This window comes from Vigna umbellata, chromosome 1, assembly GCF_029865625.1.
Source record: "Vigna umbellata cultivar VRB3 chromosome 1, Vumbellata_1.0, whole genome shotgun sequence".
Classification (NCBI taxonomy): Eukaryota; Viridiplantae; Streptophyta; class Magnoliopsida; order Fabales; family Fabaceae; genus Vigna; species Vigna umbellata.
In genome coordinates, this window is record NC_142165.1 from 109,760,468 (window position 1) to 109,783,207 (window position 22,740).

The 22,740-nt window shown below is 32.3% G+C and overlaps 1 protein-coding gene and 1 long non-coding RNA gene across 4 annotated transcripts in view; one reads left to right on the forward strand and one right to left on the reverse strand.

The window, feature by feature from the left end:
• LOC124833710 (RNA helicase family protein) overlaps positions 1-17,221 on the reverse strand; it is a 44,892-nt gene extending 27,671 nt beyond the window's left edge. For 2 of the 3 annotated variants that reach the window (XM_047308251.2, XM_047308250.2), the window contains exons 1-13: positions 16,892-17,215; positions 16,687-16,789; positions 16,399-16,589; positions 14,754-14,810; positions 13,515-13,665; positions 13,031-13,431; positions 12,166-12,384; positions 8,880-8,991; positions 8,451-8,642; positions 7,124-7,203; positions 2,608-2,730; positions 2,409-2,495; positions 1,938-2,038 (exon numbers count right to left, since the gene is read on the reverse strand). In XM_047308251.2, the coding sequence (XP_047164207.1) occupies positions 1,938-2,038; positions 2,409-2,495; positions 2,608-2,730; positions 7,124-7,203; positions 8,451-8,642; positions 8,880-8,991; positions 12,166-12,384; positions 13,031-13,431; positions 13,515-13,665; positions 14,754-14,810; positions 16,399-16,589; positions 16,687-16,789; positions 16,892-17,170 (2,096 nt within the window). In that variant the 5' untranslated portion in view covers positions 17,171-17,215. Of the gene's footprint in view, positions 1-1,937; positions 2,039-2,408; positions 2,496-2,607; positions 2,731-7,123; positions 7,204-8,450; positions 8,643-8,879; positions 8,992-12,165; positions 12,385-13,030; positions 13,432-13,514; positions 13,666-14,753; positions 14,811-16,398; positions 16,590-16,686; positions 16,790-16,891 lie in introns of all 3 variants that reach the window. The other variant, XM_088105569.1, reaches the window with a different exon arrangement.
• Positions 17,222-20,064: 2,843 nt separating this feature from the next.
• LOC124833667 (uncharacterized) lies at positions 20,065-21,577 on the forward strand. The gene is made up of 2 exons (XR_015786881.1): positions 20,065-20,286; positions 20,592-21,577. It is a non-coding gene; the product is annotated as an uncharacterized LOC124833667 (long non-coding RNA).
• The last annotated feature ends 1,163 nt before the right edge of the window (positions 21,578-22,740 follow it).

Here is a 22,740-nt window from a genome sequence, read left to right on the forward strand (position 1 = left end):
GAGCCATTTGCACTGACAAAAAAATTAATACAGTAATCATCCTCTCGGATGTACATTTTGGTTGACAAATGCATCAATTTTATGCTAAAAATGCCTTTTTGCATGGAAAATTAGAGGAGGAAGTGTTAGGAACCAAGAACTTAAAAAAGAGTAAATACTCGATTTGGTCCCTTAGGTGTTGGTTGATAGGTCCCTCAATAATATTTTTATGCATATGGGTCCTTAAATCTTTTTCCACAGTGCATCTAAGTCTTTCCGCTAGTGGGACATTTAACAGAAGTCCACATAGCAGTGGAATATTTTTCACTCCTATGTGGCTCTTGCATGGCTGCTATGTGTAAGACACATTGGAATGAGACTTAAATACATGCAAATGGGTTCTTGAATATTTCATCACTTTGCCTCTTAGTCTTTCTGACAAATTTTAAAATATTTTCAAAGAATCATTCACGTACACCGAAATTCCTCATCACTTTGTACACCGAAAGTCCTCATCACATTTTATCTCTTTCGCTCCTTTGGGGTTGTTCAATTTTGGAACATAGCACACAAAAGATATACTAAAGGAAAAAAAAGGTTTTTTTTACATGATGTGAAGAGATAAAAAAGCAAATGTGGGGAAAACGTTTTGATTCTTTTTGGCTTTTGCCAGTAGTTTGTTTTGACTTGTTGGGTTGTCGAAAAGTGTTTATTTTGGAGAGATCGGGTTGTGGGTGTGTGGTTGGTGGCCATTGTAGAGATTTGGAAGCTAGGATTGGGGGTCATTTGAGTTTGTGTTGGTAGTGGTGGAATAGGTTATGTTGTGATGATGTACCAGGTTGTTAGGTTTTGTTTGGATTTGAAATTATTGGCTGCATAGGTTGATGGGGAGAAACTTTATGGATTTAGGTTTCTTTTTATGGGTATTGTTGGTTCATCCCCAATGCCTATTTCTGCTAAAATGCAAGGTCTGTATGGTATGAAATTATTCTGTGTTGATATAGGTTTTTTGGGTTTTTACTCATTGCTTCCTTTATTTTTGCTAACAAGGAAGAGTTGTATAGAATGAAATTATGAATTGTATTTCTTGTGTGCTAGAAGAATTTAGATGCAAACTAGTACATATTCAATGACCCATTTGCGAGCATCTAACTTTCATCTCACCGTGTCTCACACCTATGAGCCATATCTAAGTCATATAGAAGTGAAAAATGACAATGGCATTCAATGGCTGATGAAGACTATAAGAGTCTCACTAACAAGGACCCAAATAGATGAAAGGAAAAATTAGAAGGACTGATTTACATAAAAAAATAATACCGGATCTTACATCCAGCGCCTTAATCTCCAAGGAACCAAAGATTTTTGTTCAATAGGGTTAAAGAGGAGAAATGGTAAATACCTAAATTGGTCCTTCAAAGATGAGTGTTTTGGTGGATAGGTAGATCACTGATTAAAGTTTTCATGTAAATGGGTCCTTGAAAATTCATTTGCCTACATTTAAGACTTTTCATACCAAAGAAACAGAAAAGATTTGTTCATGTATCAAATATAAAGAAAAGATTGTGTTTGTGTATCAAATACCCCTAAAAGACATATTTGTAAGCAAAATGACAGCCTATGGACTCGCCAACTCAGTAGCTAGATCGCAAGTTTAGTCGAGTTCACCGTGAGTCTACCAAACCTACTGCAAAAGCAAGTTTACTTCTAAGTCAACTCAGGAGCTAGGTGTGGGAATGCAAACTCTAACGATTCTACGAGTTGAATTGCAAGTTTGATAACCATGTATGTACCTAATGAATGTGTCACTACCAATTCCCTAGTCAATGTAAATTGTATATATTCATAAGAATATATATATATCTGTAGAGAGAGAGAAAGAAAGAGAAGATTGGTAAAGCAATTTGCACTCAAGCATGTTCCATCAAAATTGAAGTCTTTAAATGACAAATGAGTACCTGGCACTGTCAAGACGAACTTGATAACCAATCAAAGAACCATGTGAACCTGGTGAAGGTTCACATCGCTCATCAGCAACCCTTTCAGCCACAGAAATAGCCTAAACACAAGGCATTAAACAAAAACCAAATGAAATAGAATGCAGAAAATAATACATTAAATTCATGAGTATTCACTAAGTTTCTAGAGTATGCAACCAATCCAAGATTTTTTTTTAGTTTCAATTTGGCAGCTTCATCCAGTACAAGTGTACAGTCATTAAGAAAATAAAAAATGCAGTATTCTTCGTCAAACCTTGATGACTAGGAAAAACTTGCCCTCACATGCACGTAAGGAAGGAACCAAAGTAATGAGTAAAACTAACTAGTCCATCAAAAGTATGGGACAGACGACTGTACCAATTACAGCTGCAAACTATTGTAGATGTTGTATATATTGACAAATATGCAAGCATAACATCTTGTACCTACCGCTATTCTCCGTGGTTGTGTGCAAATTATATTACAGTATCCACCATGTCCTGACTCAATCATGTCATCCAATATAAATTGTGGAACCTACATTAAATGGCAGTCAGAAAGGAAACTGTGGATGCACAAATGACAGAAAACAAGACGTTCAGGAAATACAGGAGGAAAAATATCACAAATTATAGTCGAAATCTGTCACCTGAGTTGTTTTTCCTGAGCCTGTTTCCCCACAAACAACAAGAACATCATGTTCCTTCATCAATTGCAATATATCACCCTTCAGACCAGCAATAGGAAGTGTAGCTCTAAGATTCAGCATTTCCTGAAGCAGATAAAATATCCAGTTCAGAATTGATGAATTTTCTTTTTTCCTATAGAATAAGTCAATTGTTCTGACAATCTTACCAAATATTTTGGCTATCATTTACTACAGATATATTACACAAGATATTATACACTAATACATGTAGAACCTTTTATAAGATTCCACCTCATAGCCTGAGCTTCAAGTATTTGATTCTTGAAACTGCCTCAGTCCTTGTGGTCCAAATTCCCCATATCATAATGGATTTTTGCGGAAGGGAAATTTGATATATGCATTGTATAGTAGACATTATTGCATAACAAGTTGGGAAAACAAAGAACCAATCTTGTACCGGTAGCTAAGAGCTTAAATTTTTCAGATTTTATTCTTGCTAAAGCATAGCCTTAGCCTATATGAATATGCAATCAAGACTTCAATTCTTGCCACACTAACCAAAGGATGATTAACCAGCGAGAGAGAGAAATGGAGAGAATGAGTTTGGGTTTCGTGAGATGAATGAACAACTTAAAGACTGTTGAGACTTAAACACAATAAACAAAGAACATAGCCCAATGAAGCAAAGCGAAAAAGAGAAAACAATGATGGGGAAACTGATCAAAGAAACAAAAAAACACATAACACAGATTGATGAGAAAAAGAAAACCTTGTGTTTGGGTGAGAAGTGGTGCAGAAAGTGTAAACCACAACAATGAAAGAACAGGTTTCTTGTTGCTCCGAAGCAAAATATGTAGGAATTTTCATTTGGCATAACAATCAAACTGTCAAGCCTCACAGAAATAGATGCATACCACAAACCAATGCATGTGATGGCCCTCCAACAACTATTCAACTTGTTGGTTCTAAAAAAGGGAGTTTAGATTTATTTTTTTTAATTTCTCTATCACAATGTAGACAAATGTGACTGTAGCAGAACATTAACCACAAACCAATGCATGTGATCGCCCTCCAACAACGATTCAACTTGTTGCTTCTGAAAAAGGAAGTTTAGATTTATTTTTTTTTTAATTTCTCTATCACAATGTAGACAAGTGTGATGACTGTAGCAGAAGAATATGAACCTGGTTTGTTTTCAAAGGAGAAGAGGATTTCTCTGTCAAATCTGAGGATTCGCTAGTGTAGATTGAGTAGACTAGAATCGCATCACTAGGAAGTGGAAGAGAAGAATTAGGAAAAAACATCATTGTTATGGCTGTGATTAGCTCTAAGAGGCAACGTAGGATTTCAAAGTATTTATAAGCAAAATGAATTGAATGATTGTTGGAAGTCCCACATCAACTAGAGATAATATAAGTGGGTGCAAACCTCACCTTACAAGCCGGTTATGTAGGGTTGAGTTAAGACTTAAAATCCACTTCTTAACATCGTATCAAAGTTATGGTTAGAGTTTATCATAGCGATATTTGTTGTTTGTTGGGCATAGTGTTCCACCCGCTATAGGGCCGCTATTGAACCATCCATTAATGTCTTGCTTCACGCTCCAAATGTATATATACCTCGACGTGAGGAGGGGTGTTGGAAGTCCCACATCGACTAGAGATAATATAAGTAGGTGTAAACCTCACCTTACAAGCCGGCTTTGTAGGGTTAAGTTAGGCTTAAAGTCCACTTCTTAACAATGATTTTATTACTTAACTTGTGATTACAAAAGAAGAATTTACAGTCATTCTTTTAGAGCACTAGATCTAGCAAACTAAAGGTCGTTGCAACAAACTACATAGCTGTCATAACTAAGGAGTAGCTCTAAGGTAATTGTAAGTCTATTTTACTTACAATAGAACTTTAGAGATATGTTTTTCTCTGTTTTAAATGTTTATTCTGCTTATAATTTCAAAACAATTTTACGTTGTCTTCATTGATTGACAGTTGAAAACTTTTACAAACCAATCGTCTTTCTTCATGCAGTGCTCCTCAGTCCATATATACATGGGTTCTGTAAGAGGTTCACTAACTCTTGTATATTCTTTAATAATGAATAACATCTTTTTGTCAATTCAATATGGAATACATGCCTATTTTCTTCACCAGACTATCAGAAAGGCTAGATAGTAGCAATTTGAGTTACATCATTCTTCTTTCAATAATACCATGGTTACTAAGCTTCTTTCTCATGTTATGTCTCTGACTGACTCTCATTGTTCGGTTGGAAATCCAGTTTCTTTAAAAGAACATTTGACTTGAAAGAATTAATATGAAAGAAAGAAGATTTTTATTCAAATTGATTCATATGAAACAGGACACCAGCATTCTATCTAATCTAATAGAGACCTCCAACCCTAAAGTAAATATTAGAAAAAGAGCTCTAGAACCTTCTACTAGTTTCTAACAACTTCTAACAAGCTCTAGTAGAGTATTTAATATCTTCCTTCTTTCCATTTGTTCCTTTTTTCTCTAATCTTTATAGTCAAGTGTCTGGATGTGTTTTATTTGTCCATATTCATAGTCAATTCATGGAAAGTTAGAACTTAGCAAGGTTGTCAATCGAGAATTTACGTAAATTCGTGGGAGTTTTGTAAATTTCTCATGAAAAAAAAATTGTAAAATTCCTAGACATACTAAAAATTGATCCCTAATTTCAGTTTTCAACTACAAAATTAAAAAAAAAAACCATATTATATAATTATTAAATGATTAAAATTAATTCCTAATTAAAATATGAAATTAAAACCCTAAATACCTAACTTCAGAATTCAATTAAAACAATCATTTATAAATAATATATATTATATTACTTCCTTCCTTAAAAGTTGCAACATAGTAGCACAATAAAATTATCTTCCAGTGCAACATGACACTTTCCTTCCTCTCCTAAGCACTGCAGCACAACAATGGAGATGCAATTGAGTGACATGCGAATGATGACGCAACAACCAAACTGTGGCATGTCGAGCGACAAGTGAACAAGAATGCAACAATGGAGATGCACATTGATTAAGCCAAGAACGAACACAAAAGTGGATGCAGAAGTGAAACCCTAAATTATGTGAGTTTTCTTCAGTTTCTCACTACAAACGACTATGGTGGCTTCCATTTTGCGGTTCAAAAAGCTTCTTCAAATTTGCCGCCTATTTAGGGTTTAAAATACTTCTCCTTCAAACTCCCCAACTCGGTACCAAACTGGCATATCTTGAATGGATATTTTCGAAGATGCTCTTAGCAAGAACAACTTTATTCCCTAGTCAGGGACAACTCTAGAAATTAGTCATCCATAGAATTTCTTCCATATACAATATCAGAGGAGACAAAGTAATCTAACCTAATTTAAGAACAGCACCAATGATCTGACTTGGGGGTAAGTGCTCCTTCTGACACCCTTGAACCATTGGAAAATTCCTTTAATATTAATTGTGAACCTAACCTTGATGACTTGCCCATTGTTTTGAGAAAAGGAACTGAGTCTTGAACCAAGTATCCTATTTCTCATTTTGTCACTACAAAAAACCTATCTATGCAACACCAGAGTTTACTTTTTGCCATTGATGCAATTAGAGTCATTACTTCAGTTCAAGAAGCGTTGAAGGATGAAAATTGGGTTCAAGCCATGAATGAAGGGATGAGTGCCTTAGAAAAGAATCAAATATTGGAAATTGTTAACAGGCCACGGGATAAAAAGGCAGTAGAATGCATATGGTTTTATAGTGTAAAGTATAAATCTGATGGCTCATTAGAACTTTACAAAACAAGGTTAGTAGCTAAAGGATTTACTCAGACTTATGGTGTGGATTTGTTAGGTTTCTTGGAGACAAGAAACCAGATTTATAATTCAGTTTAAGAAATTAACACACAAATCTTACTGCACAATGTGAATAACACTCTAATTCTGAAAAACATAATACAAGAAAACATTCAACAGCTTCCAAGGGAAGAAATTCCCTTCTACACAGGACAAACCCTGTTCAAAAACAAAATACACTCCATAACCAGAACTAGAACATCCCCCCACCTTAAAAGACAAAACCTGCCTTACTACTAATTAAAACTTCCCCTAACTGTTGTTTAAACTCCTCCTAACTACCCCTAACCACTTCATACTAACTTCTATAATTTATTTTTGCCAAACTATCTAAAAATGGTCTACAAACTGTCTAATACATTACATATCCTATCAGGATTATTAGGAGATATTTGTTCCAGCAGCAAAGATAAAGAATTGTTTTATTAATAACTATCACACCAATTATATTTTCCTCATCTCTATTTGTAATCAACTTTTCCAAAATAAGGAAACATAAATATGTTAAAATGAATAGGATAATTGAAAAAATATTCTCTTCTAATTATTCATGACATATATTAAGAATATGTTTATCCTAATAATACACTATTTACAACAATGCTATACTACTTCCAAAAAGGGACAGACAAAAGTCAAAAATCCAAAATATGTGCAAACCTGGTATCTTGGTGTTCTCATCTTAATATGTTGCATCTGTCTCAAATCAGCACTCTCCATTTCCTTGATATTTGTTTCTCCTATGCAATGGAACAGAAATTTCATCAAGGGGAAACTAATAAAGACACAATTACATCTATGAGGAAAAAATAAGCATTATCCAATTGGACTTTATCAACCGACCAATTTTTAATAAAAGGTGTACAAAACCATCATTATACAAGAATAGGATTTTAAATAGGTTAGTATCTCAACATGTATCAATTATTTGCAGCACATCAAAAACTCTGAAAAGAAATAACAAAGCAAAATACAAGACAGTGGGGGGACCAAACCAAAACCACTATGAAAATCAAAAGTTAGATAGACCAAGTCTATCTCTAACAAACTTATGACTCACAATAGTAGGCATTTGATCCCACCAAGTAAAAAATCTAGAGAAATACCAAAAGAAGTTAAATTATCAGCACACATCTATACCTTCTCTAAAGATATGCTATTTCTAATACTAAACACTAATTATTACTATACAAAATCAGATGACATTATTGAGTATAGCGTTTGTAATGATCTTTCAAATAAAACCAATGTGTTTAGCCAAAACATAGAATTTACCAACCGAAGTAAAGCACTTTGCCAAAAGTCAATAAGTAGTTTTTACATGTAGTTACTATGATAGCATTTAGGATTTCGTTGATAAAAGAACACCAATCAATCCGAACTTGCCTATAAGATCTTGGAATCCGTCCCAAGGAAGCCCTTTAGTGAAAATGTCTAGAATCTAAAATCTTGTAGGAACATGAGTTGTAACCATTAGGCTTTTGTCAAATATTATCTTTGATGAAGTGCATGTCGATTTCAATATGTTTGGTCCTATAACGTTAGACTGAACTATGAGCAATGTTCATTGTTGACTTGTTATCATGGTACAATTGCATAGGGATGTCAACCTTAATTTCAAGGTCATCAAGTATGATCTTCATCCAAAGTCCTTCAAACACTATAAACAAGGGTTGAAAATACAGCTTTTGCACTATAACTAAGAAACTCTATCCTATTTTTTGCTTCTAAAGGTCACCAGACTTCTCCTAACACATATAGTACCCAAATGTAGATTTTTTGTCAACAACAAAACCTACATAGTTTGCATCAATATATATCTTTAGGGTAGCATTGTCTCCTTTCCTAAAGAAGAAAGCATTTAAGGAATGTCTAGTCCCATTTGTGAAAAATAAATAAATGGAAAAAAAAAACAAATAGAAAATCTACCTGAAAAAAATGGAAATAAAATTCAAAATTATATTAAATAAGACATGGATGAACCTACTTTGAGTAAATTGTTGATGATGGGCAATTGTTGAACATTTATCTTCATAGACTCCATCAAAGTATTCAGGACACTTATAATCTGTAACATCAACAAATGCAGTTGCACTAGAACTATTATCATTTAATAATGAATCCACAAATCCAGATCTATGATCTTTCTCACTGTCTTCTAGATTGCTTGATGATTCCCCTGCAAGTTATGAAATGTCATATCTTCTGTACAAAAGTTCACATATATACATGGTTAAATATCTACAGCAATAGCTTTATGATACCTAAATTAAATAATGATAAAAATTAAATGTTTCAAATAATAAAATTTATACAATTAAATCTTTTCTCACAACGTAAGCGGGCATTGTGAACCAAACAATGAGATAACGGTCTTCAAGCAAAAAATTGATTAGATAAGAAAAGAAAAACCAACCTTCCATCCACTTCAGAATAAAATATGCATAAGGTTCTGTAACTGGGAGATGAACTGGGATCTCAGGAAATAGTTTGTACAATGCATAGGCTGCTACTTTATTCTGTGCATCCTGAAATCAAGTAAAATTTTTGCAAACAACGTAAGGAAAGATAGCAAGTATTCGTTAATATAATTTTGTCATAAATATGTTTTTAGTCTTCCAAATTGGGGCACTTTCTTTTGGTCCTCTATTTAAAAATTTCTATTCCTAATTCTTCAATTTTGTGAAATGCAATTTTTAGTCCTGAGATTACACAACATTTGCGAGCTTGATGATGTGGCAAGCAGTGGTTTACTTAGCATTTGTCACATGGATTTAATTGAGTTAAATGGTTTTTTGAAAATTTATTAAATGCTCAAATATGTTTAGTCCTCCAAAGGGGGCAATGTTTCTAGAGCAACATGAACAGGGGTCAAGATATTAGGTGAAATGTCCAGAGGTCAATCATGGCCAACGGTGGGAGGGAAGAATAGTGTAGACACAAAGAAAGTAACATCATCAATGACAACTAGGGTGAGGGCTTAAACAATGATAGAGGAGAGTAACACTTAAGATTAAAAGAGAGAACATGGAAAATTAAAAGACTACACTAGATACCTAGGTGCAAAATTAGGTATGACTATAGGTACAGCCGATAGATGTTTCCAACACACTACCCCCCATACTTAGACTTAATGATAATACAAACTTGAGCGACTCCCTTTCAAGAAGTTTTACAGCCATTTGCCAAGGTTATAAAACGATGGTTGTTTTGAAAGGAAAGGGATGAGAACAAAGAAGCATTACCAGAGATGTGATCAAAAACACTTAAGTCAATTACCTACGATGGTTGTTTTGAAAGGAAATTTTGACCTTCCATAGATTCAAAAATACAAGTTGTTGATGTACTTGGAGTTTAAGATGTTTGTGCCAAGTTGTTAGACTTTAACCTTAGATACTTTTGATATTCTTCCCAGTGAATTTTGGGCGGCAGTTTTAGCCTTAAAGACATTGGTTGTCTTGGTAGGAAAACCATGTAAGGAGTAGCAGTTTTCTTAGGTCTGACCCATCCTTTTGCAGTATGTACAATGAGACACCCTCGACCTTCATGTCCTCCTCCAGTGCCACGACCTACTCTTCCTCATGTGGCAATCACAACGGATGGTTCCACTAGTTCATGAACTTCCTTAATTTGAGGTGTTGGGACTTGAAGGAGGCGTGCGGTCAAGCTATTCATGGAAGGGACCTCAGGACTGGTCAGAAGTTGATCTTTGAGATGATCAAAGTATGGATGTAAAGCACATCACCAAAGATTCTTCTTGATTTCATCCAAAGGTTCTACTTCCAAAAACATCTTTAGTTCTTCCACTGCAGGATGCGACAATAAATGCTTTCTCACCGAAAAAGACAAGCAAAGCCAATATCAACTCGCATTGATACAAACTTAAAGAAAATACATAGGAAAAAATGTTTAAGAGATCTCAATTTGGATCTTAGTTTATTTAGATTCATATATTTAAAAGGAATTGTTACTTACTACAAAAGCTTAAGGAAAAAGAAAAATGAAACCCCTAAGATACTAGTAACATGTACATACAACACAAAACAGATTTTTGAACAGGAAATGATATAAAAGATTCTAACATTACGAAAAAACTTATCAACTCTATATTTGTTGTCTTAGTATTTGTATAGGTGGAGGGAGAGACTTTGTTATGTCCTTCATTTTGTGAAATTACACCCCTGTAAGGAAGCCTTTATAGTACATCCTCTCACAAGTGGCTCAGTAAATTCAATTTTAAAAGGAGTGGTGTTATATACTCAATTGTTCACATTTGATTATTGTGAATCCCTTTAAGAGTTTTGTTGTTAGTAGGATATTAAATGCATTACTAGAAGTTGGTAGAATATTAAATGTATTACTAGAAGCTAATAGAAGTTGTTAGAAGATTCTAGAGATCTCTTTGTAATTATTACTTTAGGGCTAAAGTTCTCTATATATAGAGACTAACATACTGTTTCAAATGAAACAATTTGAATAAAAATCTTTTTTCTTTCATATTAATTCTTTCAAGTAGTTCTTTAAAGGAGAACTAGACATAGCCCAAGAATTAGGGTTAAGCAATGTAAAACATAGTGTCCTTGATGTATAAACTGTCTAGTGTCCTATTGAAAAACTCACATGCTCTATTCAACCTTCTTTCTAAACTATGTTGCTTCAGAGTCTAATGTATCTTAGGAAGCTATGGTACTTTAATTGTTCTCTTGTAAATAATAATAGTTATTTATGATCTTTGTAATCATTCTTTTCTTATTATAAATCAATCAATCACCCAGTAGAGAAAACACCCAAGCACATTAGGAAACTCTTTTTATTTTAACAAAATATGTTATATACATAGTGTGATGTAAGTATCAAAATAGATCTCCCAACCCCCTCCCATCTTAACTTTTTTGTGGGCCCACGTGATGTTTAAATTGACTATTATGCTTATATCAAGCAAAACATCATGATTTTCCCCCATCCTCCCCTTTCCACACACACACACACACATATATATATATATATATGATTGGCACAATTTGCATGTCTATAAAAGGTAACAAAAAGAGGAAAAGATGAAGGAAATAAATGGGCTTCAGGAACTTTTTGGATCTTTGGTGATGATAAATTAGAGGGAAGGAACAACAGAAAGAAAAACATAACAGAATGAAAATGTGATGTAGGAGAATTGCAGGAACGATTCCGGAATCAAGCATTATTATGGTGTGAAGGTGATCAAAATGGGGGAATGGGCAACTGGTGGGTGGTTTTAACTGATTAGGGAAGGGGTCTCTCAGACTCGGGAAATTTCTTCTTCTGTTTCATCATTTTGTGAAAAGCATTGCTCTATTACATTGTCATTTAAATTCCTTGATAGGTCCAGAATTTACATTGCAAAAAAACCTCCTTCTTGGTCCACAGAAGTTATCAACACAATTTTCTCTTTATTCTATTTTTTTATACTATTTTCTACTAATATATATATATATATATATATATATATATAGAGAGAGAGAGAGAGAGAGAGAGAGATTAAAAGTATAGAATGCAATATACTTAGCCCTCTAAAATTTGACCTACACACAGCCTATACTTCATACCAGAAAATAGCAAAAAAGAAAAAGTTTCCCAACAAAATAAGTTCTGATGCCACTTAAGTATCCCAAAAAATCTTCTATAACAACAGAAGGATGGAGTTGACAAGCTTAAGGATGACTCACCTCAGCAGATTCAACAGTTTCATTCTGATCCGGCAACTGAAGTGTGACCAAGCCCCCAGCTTTTCGATTTTTGCCCCTCCCACTGGCTTTGCGCAATATACTTACAGTATAGGAGAAACTCTTTCCTCTACTAACAATTTTATCGAACTTTGGAGCATCCCATCCTGATTTCTGGCACAGTTGATGAAGAACAGCCTTTGGAATCTTTTGGGGGTCCCCCTATAAATTAGGAAATAACTATTGTTAGACCATAGCAAGAAACAATACATACAATGTTTTCAGCCTAATTCTCTGAAACACACAACAGACAATTATTTCAAAACCACTATTTTATGAAAGAAAATTCATTAAGATGAAGAGAAAAAACATTACAAAGAAAGGAAGAGAAAGGATTAAGGAACCTTCCTAAGCATAAGAGAAAATTCATGGAGCAAAGCTGTAGAGTTCCTAATCATAAATGTCAGTGAAACCACACTTTTATTTTCACCAAAAGCCAAATACCTAATCATATACAAAATCAAGAATTCTAAATTTAAATGGTTCTGGTGGCATTGTACTGGTTTGAAAAATAAAAAAATATAAAAAAGTAATATATATATATATATATATATATATATATATATATATATGCATAAAGGTAAATAACATGGAATCCATGAAAATATCCTATCCACCTTGATTAATATATTTACTTTATTTGAAACAATTATCCATCCGTGAATTCTTCCCCTCCCTCTCTCAACAAATACAATCATTGCGTTTCCTAAGACTTTGGAGAAGCATAAAGTTATTTAGAGCAACAGGAAGACATGAACAGCATTAAACTCCACTTATCAAGAAACCTCAAATGCAGAACAAAAATTACCTTCTTCCAAATGCCTTCTAGTTTATCCAATTTTTTCTCGGATAGTCTTCTAATTTTTTCTTGTTTATGTACTTTCAAAATATCAAGAGGTAATATTTCACTAGATGAATCATCTTCCAAGAAGAAACCACCAAGCTCCACGTCGCCAAACTCCCCTTGAGCTGAATTTTTTTCAGCAAGTACAACTGGTGAACCAGACTTAACAAGATGCTCCACCATGCTATGGCTCTCCAGATCACTTCCGTCAACTGCTGTTTTGTCAGAAGCCAGTCCTTCAGTGTCACATGGAGTTTTTTCTCTAAAGCAACCAACAGGCTCATGACCTGTGGATGCTCTCTCAGATTTGAGGTTAGAACTGATTTCATGACCATGTTCTAAGGACAAATTGTCATCTGATAATCCTGATAAATGTATTACACAATCAAATGAGACAATTATAGTTCAAAAAATAATATTGAAAACAGAAAATGAAATTCAAACTAACCTATAGCAGCCAACTCTTGTTTCAGTTTACGGATAATATGGCCTGCCTGCTCCTGGCGTTTTTTTTCCCCTTCTTCCTTTGCTTTTGTAGCCTCCAATCTTGCAGCAAGATACTCCTTCGCAATAACATCATAAGGCCTAGGTTCATAAATCTATCAAGACAAAAAAAAAAGACATAGGTTAAGCTTGTAACTCAGCAGAATTAAATAAACAATGTTACATGATCATTCCACAGTTAATAGGAAGCAAACAATATGAAGATATCGAACTTTTCATCCACTTATGTATTATAATTTATCCTTATTTGAAGTCAATATAGGATCTCCAACACACTCCTTCACGCCAAGGAATGAACATCTTGATCATGGAATTAGATCTTTGTTGGTGGCCTAACAGGAGCTAAATAATGAGAGGCACAATAGCCCCAATGAACATGACTATGATAGGCTCCAAATGGCTATGATAGTATCATAGTAAGTAAATTTATGCCTAACTCAATTTCACAAAACCAGCTTTTAAGGTAAGGATTGCACTCTACTTATATCCTAAATTTTAGTCTTATTCATAGTCAATGTGGGATCTCTAACAAAAACTCATAGAATTAAACTACTTAAATGATGGCTTATATAGATATATGACGCTAAGGGTATGTTTGGACAAACTTCACAAGGACTTCTAGGAGAGAAAGAAAATGAAAAAAATAATTAATTTCTCCATAAGTTAAAATTAGTTTATGCACAAGCTAATTTGTAAAAGTTCTCATGTATAAACTTTCCCAATTTTTTCTTTTTTTTAACTTGTGCATAAATTAATTTCAATGTTATGGAGAAGTTTATCAAAATGTGTTTTGGGTTAATCATACTCAATTCCAAGTCTCATTTTTTCCCATCAATGATTGCGGCTTATATTGTTAAGGCAACATGACCAAGTATCCTTTTGTTGTCCCTCATGCAAAAAGCCACCCCAACAATTGTCATTTAAGGATGAATAAATCAACTTGCAGAGAGAATGAGTGCCTGTCTTGCTAAGATAGACTTCACAATAAAATAAGAGTATAAAAGGAATTTACCAATTAAAACATCAGAAAAATGGATATACTAATTAGGACCAAAATAATACACTCAACATTTCTATTATAAAAAATACCAGAGGGGATACTGAGCAATGGAAATGGGGTTGAGCTAGAAATGAACATCTAAAATGTTTAGGCATTGTTAATCTTTAAGAAAGAAAGAAATACCTTTTTTGGGGCACAATTTCCCATAAATATGTCATCTTCCCAAGTCTCAGATTCATCCTGCAAATACCACATTATATAAGCTCTCCCTTTGCACCAAAAGACAAACACCTAATAGAACCAAACACTTGACATGAAAAAATAGAGGGCACAAATAAATAATTAAAGACTAAATGGTAAATGATTAAAGCGGACCAGTTTCTGAAACTAAGCTACCATTTCAAGGGAATAGCAGTTTTTCAGGGGCTTTATCCAGTAACGTGAGACAGGGCCCCTCATTCTTACATATATGTCTTCTCTCAAATTTTATCCATTAAGATAGAGATAGGGTAGAAGAAAGAAGAGTCGAGGCAATCAAATCTTGTTTTCTTTCTCTCTCAAGGAAATTAAGTAGCACTTAAGAGAAGTCTCACTATAAGATGTGTATTGATAAGGAGACATGCTTATTTTGAAAATAATAGGAAATGATATGTGACAAATACATATTTTAAAATCCATAAAAATTCCTAAAATATAATAAACATATATAATTGCAATTGTGCCCATCCAAATTAAAATCACATTTCTAAGATATTGTGAAAATAAAAAATTATAAATTATTATTATCATAAAAATATTAATGCTTCATAGATTAGATTATGTAAATCATCCATGAGTATCGACAAAGTGTCCTATATACAAAATGGTTAATTCGATTATTGTTGGAATACTCTCTTGCAGCTTCTAGCTGTATAAATGGCCTCTTATGTTGATTCATGAAATTGAGAAATGGATTAGGAATTCCATTTGGACTACGGACATTCAAAGGCAAGGGCAGGTGACTGTGAATTGGTCTAGGGTTTGTGCACAAAAAACATAAGGTGGTCTGCAAGTGACAAATATTTTGGTGGAGAATAATGCCTTCTTGATCAAATTAGCTTGGGACTTTGCTTATAGTGATTTTGCTGGGTTTGAGTTGATGAGAAAGAGGTTTCTTAAGTTGAAATTTAAAAAGTGTGTGGTTTATCATTTTTCTTTGATATGACCTAAGATATAAGAGATTTAGAAGACTCTGGTTGGGAAGTGTTTCAACTTTGGTTTCTCAAGCTTTCTCTCATCAAGAGGTTGTGACATAGTCTCTTAGAGGTCGTTGGAGGAAATGCATAAAGTTTTGTAGTGGTATTGATTTTAAGGTGTCATATTTTTCAAGAAGAAAAACATTTTGTAGATGAGTTGGCAAGTTTAGGCTTGTCCTGAAGAGTTTGAATGGTATACAGTTATGCCATTATAAGTTTAGACTTTTATTATAATAGGTTTCTTTTTCCTAAGTATAGAGCTAGTTAGATTGTATATAGTTCTATAGTTGGCTTGTTTTTTGTTCATGCGTTTTAGTTTGGTCCTCCCACGAGTTCTTTGTATCTTTTTTATTTTTAATAATATTTTCATGTGATAACAAATGATAAATGTACACTGGGTGTCACAATAGCTTACATGCCAAGCATCATAGTGATGTCTAGCATGAGTTTTATAAAAGAAATTGAATTACCATGAATCACAGGTGAAAATCGTTAATTTCAAATTCCTATTTTAGGTTTTGCTTGGAAAACCATTATCAGTTACATGAAAAACCTATTAAATTCATATGCAATGATGTACGCACTCAAGTTACCTCTTCCTGTAGCTCCACATATTGTCTGATCCAATCTGCCTGAGATGGTAGACAAGAATCTAAAGTATCATCATTCCATTGTCTCTTGATTAAAACTGGTGATTCTGGAGCATCTTCCTTAGTTGTAATAGATGGATCCACGGCCGGAGTAGAATTGTTCGGTTGATTTGATATAACACCAACAGAACCCCCTAACAAGGCATAACAATTATATGATCACTGTCCAAAAAAGTCCAAAAAATGGATGAAATCAACAATATTATATAATAAAAGGAATTACTAATATACCTTCGCTGTAATTGTATGTTCCAGTAGAAAACTTTAGCGGAAGTTCATTCCCCGGCAAATTAAAGCATAACCAATCAAGAGCTGATTCAAACGTAGCAGCTTCCTACAAATTATAATGAAACGAGAATGAATAAATTGTTGACGAAAATTTGAAATTCCATAGTTCTATGCTCAAGATAGGTGGAATGGATTGCGAGCAGTGTACCCTGAGAGCAGAGAGAGCGAGCTCGATTTGACGATTGGTGAAACCTTCGCAAGAGAGCTTATCGTAAACGGCTTTGAGCTTCTTTGCCTTCTGGGCCTTGGTTAGAGTATCCTCCGTCGCGGTCGTTGCGGTAGCAGTGGCAGTGGCAGTGACAGCCGCAGGGTTGGACCGGGCCGAGTTAAGCAAGAGGCGGCGGAGGCGGTTCTCATTTTCGGCCGAAATTTGAAGCTTCGGACCGGATTGTGCCTTTGCCTTCAGCTTGTTCTTTTTCGGCGCCATATTTCTTTGTGAAATGTGTTTCGGAACGATCAAAAATTTGAGCTTTGCTTTGCTTTACAATGCGTCATTCGCCGTGGGCTAAATTATTTTATTTTTCTTTTATCTAGTTAAATTTATCCATTTTTATTATATTGTAGATGATGACAAAGAAAAAAATGTTTTAAGAAAAAAAAATTCAATGATTTATCTATTCAGTACAAAAGCAGTCTTTAATATCGAATTTTATCAGAGAAAACGTTAAATTGATGTCGAATTTTAAAAATTCGACTTTTCCAGGAAAGTAAACTAACGTCAACTTTTGTCAAAAGTTAATCAATTTTTTTATGCGCCTATAAAAGAAAACATAATGAAAATAATTGGTCAAAACAAATGAAAATCATATTTAAAGTAATTAATAAAATAAATATTACATGGTCGTGAAACTTCGTTCCATAAAAGTTTGAGCAAAATAAGAGGATCTCGGGAAGTTAATGAATTTTCAATCTCACGCTCAAAAATTTATTAATTCACTAGCCTTTTTATATCATTTTGACGTCTAATTCTAGAGTATTGGACGTCATATGTTAAATACATTTTCACCTTCACGTCAACCATTTTCACAAAATTTATCCAATAGCATGTCAGACTTCTCAATATTCGACGTCTCGAATTACAATTTAAACGACATCTAATAATTGCATTTATTTACAAAAATGACATCGGTCATTTTTAGGATTTGTTCACTTGAATGCATTTGGGGGAGAGTGATTGAGAGGATCTGAAGATAAATTTTTTTGTTGTTTATTTGAGTGAATTTGGAGATAAGTGAGAGTGGATTTTGGAGTAAACTTTTTTAATTTGTCTCATCAAACAAATCTTACACTAATTCTCACAAATTTTACTTCCAAATTTAAGTGAACAAAATCTTAATGTTGGTTATTTAGTGGTTGGAAGTTAAACATGTTTTTGCACTAATGATTCAAGACTCTAATATTATAAATTGACAAGTGATACAACAATTATTAATATTAAAAACTTATTTACCTTCTGTACATGCTTTTGGATTATGCTTGGATTGTATAATATTTTTTTCTTATTTTGAATTATCTTTGGAGTTTAACATCATTTTAGAGTGATGATTATTTAGATTTGAATTAAAATGTATAATTTTTTTATTTTAAAAAAACTTATAATTATAGGAGTGAGTGAGTCAACCTGTCCAACTCACCAACTTGTGATGGATCACGTAGGATTCAGATTTTTTCAATTCGGTAATAAGTGAGACGGATTTGATTAATTCACTAGGTGAATAATCTGTGGTGGGTTGGGCCGGGTCGAGCCAAATTACTAGTTTTGGCAGCTCTACTTGGAGTGTTTCCAACATCTCATTTTGCACCTCCAAAAATTCCATTTTTAACCTTCTAACATCTCAACTTCCACCTCCAACTTTTTCAAAAGATTTATTTTTTAACTTTAATAAAAATATTTTTATTTTATTTTCTTTCTTATTAAAGAGACTTTAATAAATATCTTTCTATTTTCTCAATATTTTACTAAAGTCACTTTGCACCACTTTAATAACAATTTAATTTAATTTAAAATTGAAATATTATTTAATATAATTTTATATTTTAATAGTTATTTATATGATAATAATAGTTATATTAAAAATTAAAAATAAAATAATTAAAATAAAATAAAAATAAATAATAAATAATAAATAATGAAATAATAATAACAATATAAAATTTGATTTGATATGTTAAAATATATTAAAATAAATTAAACAATTATTAAATTTTAAATAGATTTTTTTAAATAAGCTAAGTTTTGTTTTTTATTTAAAATTTAAGAAATATTTCATTTAAATGAAAATTATAATATCATTTATTATAATTTTATATTTTAATAATTATTACAATATAATTTATATTTTTATAAGTTTTATTAAAAAAATAAAAAATAAAATAACTAAAATAATAATAATGAAAATAAAAATAATATTTAAAATCATATTTAATATATTTGAATATATTAAATTATATTAAAATATTAAATTAAATTAAATAATTATTAAAATTAAATAAAAAACAAAATTTTAAGAAGATTTTTAATCGATATCCATATCGTAAAATATATTATCGGATTTCCGATTGACAAATTTTTTTTTTTTTATATTTAAATTTTAATAATTATTTAATTTAATTTAATATTTTAATATAATATAATATAATTAAATATTTTTAATGTGATTTTAAACACTATTTTCATTTTCATTTTTATTACTTTTATTTTAGTTATTTTTATTTTTACTTTTTTAATATAATTATTATAAGAATATAAATTATATTTTAATAATTATTAAATTATAAAAATAGGATAAATAATAATATTATTTTTAATTAAGTTAAATATTTATTAAATTTTAAATAAAAAATAAAACCGTTAGCATATTTAAAATTTTTGTTTTTATTTACAATTTAAGAATTGTTTAATTTATTTTAATATTTTAATATATTTGAACGTATGAAATCAAATTTTATATTATTATTATTATTTCATTTTTTTATTTTTTATTTTTATTATTACTTTTATTTAATTATTTTATTTTTATTTTTTAATATAACTATTATTATAATATAAATCATATTTTGATAATTATTAAAATATAAAATTATATTAAATAATATTTAAATTTTAAATTAAATTAAATTATTATTAAAGTGGTGTAGAATGATTTTAGTAAAAAGGAGAAGAAAATAAAAATATATTTATTAAAGTCTCTTTAAAAAGAAAGAAAATAAAATAAAAATATTTTTTATTAAAGTTATAAATTAAATCTTTTCAAAAAAATTGGAGGTACAAGATTTTAAAAATGTAATTTTTGCAAATGAAACACTCCTCTACTTTTAAGATCAATGGAATATTATCCTTTGAATTCCTATTTACTGCATCCCAGGTTCTTACTTCTGCACCTCCCTAACTTTTTAAAATGTCCATTCCACCTTTTACTGAATAGTAAAATAAAATCTCTCACTCTTCACCTTGTGTCCAGCTCCTTCGTCTTTACTTCCTCTGCACCTCCCTCCCACGGCTGTTGCAAATCTGTGCACCTCCATTGGGGTTTTGAATCAAAGGTTTGCGTCTTCCACTCATAAGCATCGAGTGAACCTATATCTCCTCTCTTGCGTGGAGGGGAGCTGAAGGAAATATTTTGGTTTATTTATAGGTTTTCAGATTGAGTAATCCGAATGTAGTTCTGAATTCGGGATTAAATTTCGGATTGCTTAACCGGGAAGCTACTAAATAAATCAACTTCGGATTACTCCTTCAGTAAGGTCATATTGATTCGGAAAAAGGATTTGGATTGTTCTATTTGGAATGTACCAATAAAATGTTGTGTATATTTTATCTTATTTGTTAGTTGTGGTTATTTTTGCAGGATTATGGCAAGGACAAGAGGTGCCGATACCGTAGGTGAAGGCAGTAGTGGCGTTGAAAGACAAAGACCCGTGGCATCAATTCGAAGAAGGAATCATTGTGAAGCTCTTGATATAGACCTCGTTAGCTGATCCTGCTGTAGTGGATTCTGTAGGTGTAGGTGGAGGTGAGGCTGTAGTTGTAGAACAACCGGCATTAAGGGTGAAGAGGTTGAAGAAGGATTTGTTGGGGTCCATTGGATACTTCTCTACTAGTGGACTATGTTGATCATGTGGCATTGAATCTCGTGGAAGAAAGTTGAGTAAACTAGATGTTCTTGATGGGCATGTTGAGGAGTTTGTTCTAAATTCTAGGTTGCTGCCTTTATGTAACATCAGGTATGAGACAATGGACAAAGGCTTGTTATCATCATTTGTGGAGAGGTGACATAGAGATACACACATTTCATATCTCCATTGGTGAAATGACGATAACACCGGATGATGTTGATGCATTACTTCATCTTCTGATTAAGGGACAGTTTTGTCCATTTGTCACTTTGGAGTTTGTTGTCGTTGTACCGGTCTTGGTGGACTTGTTAGGTGCGAAGAGGTCAAATGTCACCTTAGAAATGACAATGAGGCATTGTCGGGGGCCACTTGTTAGATTGAGCTGGTTGAGAGAGATTTATCAGGAGTTGTGTGCTTTGGAACGTTGGGACTTAGCCCCCCGAGCCTTCTTGTTGCATTTGTTGGGTGCACGATCTTTGCTGACAAAAGTGTCACTTCAGTCAGTATCTCATACTTACCTCTATTCAGGGATTTAACATTGTGTGGTGGGTACTCTGTGAAGTTATTGCATTGACGTATATGTATGAGCAGTTTAGTGATGCTTGCTTTGCCCATACAAAACAATTAGGAGGTTATGAAACACTTACAAGTATTTTGTATAGAGATTGCATTTATATTTAATATCTAAGTTGTTCGAATGATGTGATGTTCATTTTCATTTATTATAGGGTTGAATTATGAGTACTTCAAGAAATACGTACTTATAGCTTTTAACAAAGAGAGGTCTCAATCCCTGACAATGACATTAGGAAATGCATCTCTCAAAAATAATCATGTTAGTCTTTTGAATGTTCAGATGAAGTTATTCTCTTGTTTGCTTTGATAACAACACAAAAGTTACTGAGAAACTCAACCACGTTGAAGTGACACCTATTATCTCTAGCAACCACAATCTATATTAGTTGATCTTGTATGTGTTATCTATCAATAAAACGATATTAAATGTATTCAACAACTTAACTATATCAGGATATGTCTAAAAAAAAAGTCAATAATCACATCCGAATACTGAATGCATCTACTCTAGTGCAAATAGTTATCACGTTCTAATGATACCATTAGCTAGTGCATTTCAATTGTACACTCCCTAAGTGATCTTTTGTAAACATCTTGCATTGTAGCTCTGCTTGATTATTGTTGTGTTATCTTTATTGTTTTTCTTTAATATAAATATGTTTGTTGACTTCACTCATCTTTTAGTCATGTCAATGACCATAGATTGCTAATGTGTCTTTAATCTACCAACATAAAGATGACTAATTAAAAATTTTGACAAATAATAGTTGAGTGCCACATATTACCAACTACAACCATTCTCCATTATCAATTGGTTTTCCTTGCAATTTAAAAGTACAAACATATTTCTTTGTTTTAATTATGTTAGACTACAAATCAGTCTTGTACTTTCTATAATTTCAACTCGTCCACTCTTAGCAACACAAATGTCTTTTGTCCAAAATACCTTTTAATAGTGTGAGATCTTATAATTACAATAACAAAACCAAGACTAAAAGTTATATCTCAAACCCATTTAAGTAGGTTATCCTACATACCAAAAATCTCATTAGTAGTAAACATTACTGAATAATTTCCTTCAATCATTTCATATTCACTCAAACAATTCACAGTCTTCCATATACAAAATTTGGTGAATTTCACGTGATACATTATTCCAATAATATGTAACATCAAATACATAACACAAAAAACATTTAAAAATTATTGGATCCAAAAATTTAATTTTGCAGAATATGCACACTTCTATCTACATAATTATGCAGAGAATATACAATTTTTATTTTTAACGGTTAACTTTAAGTT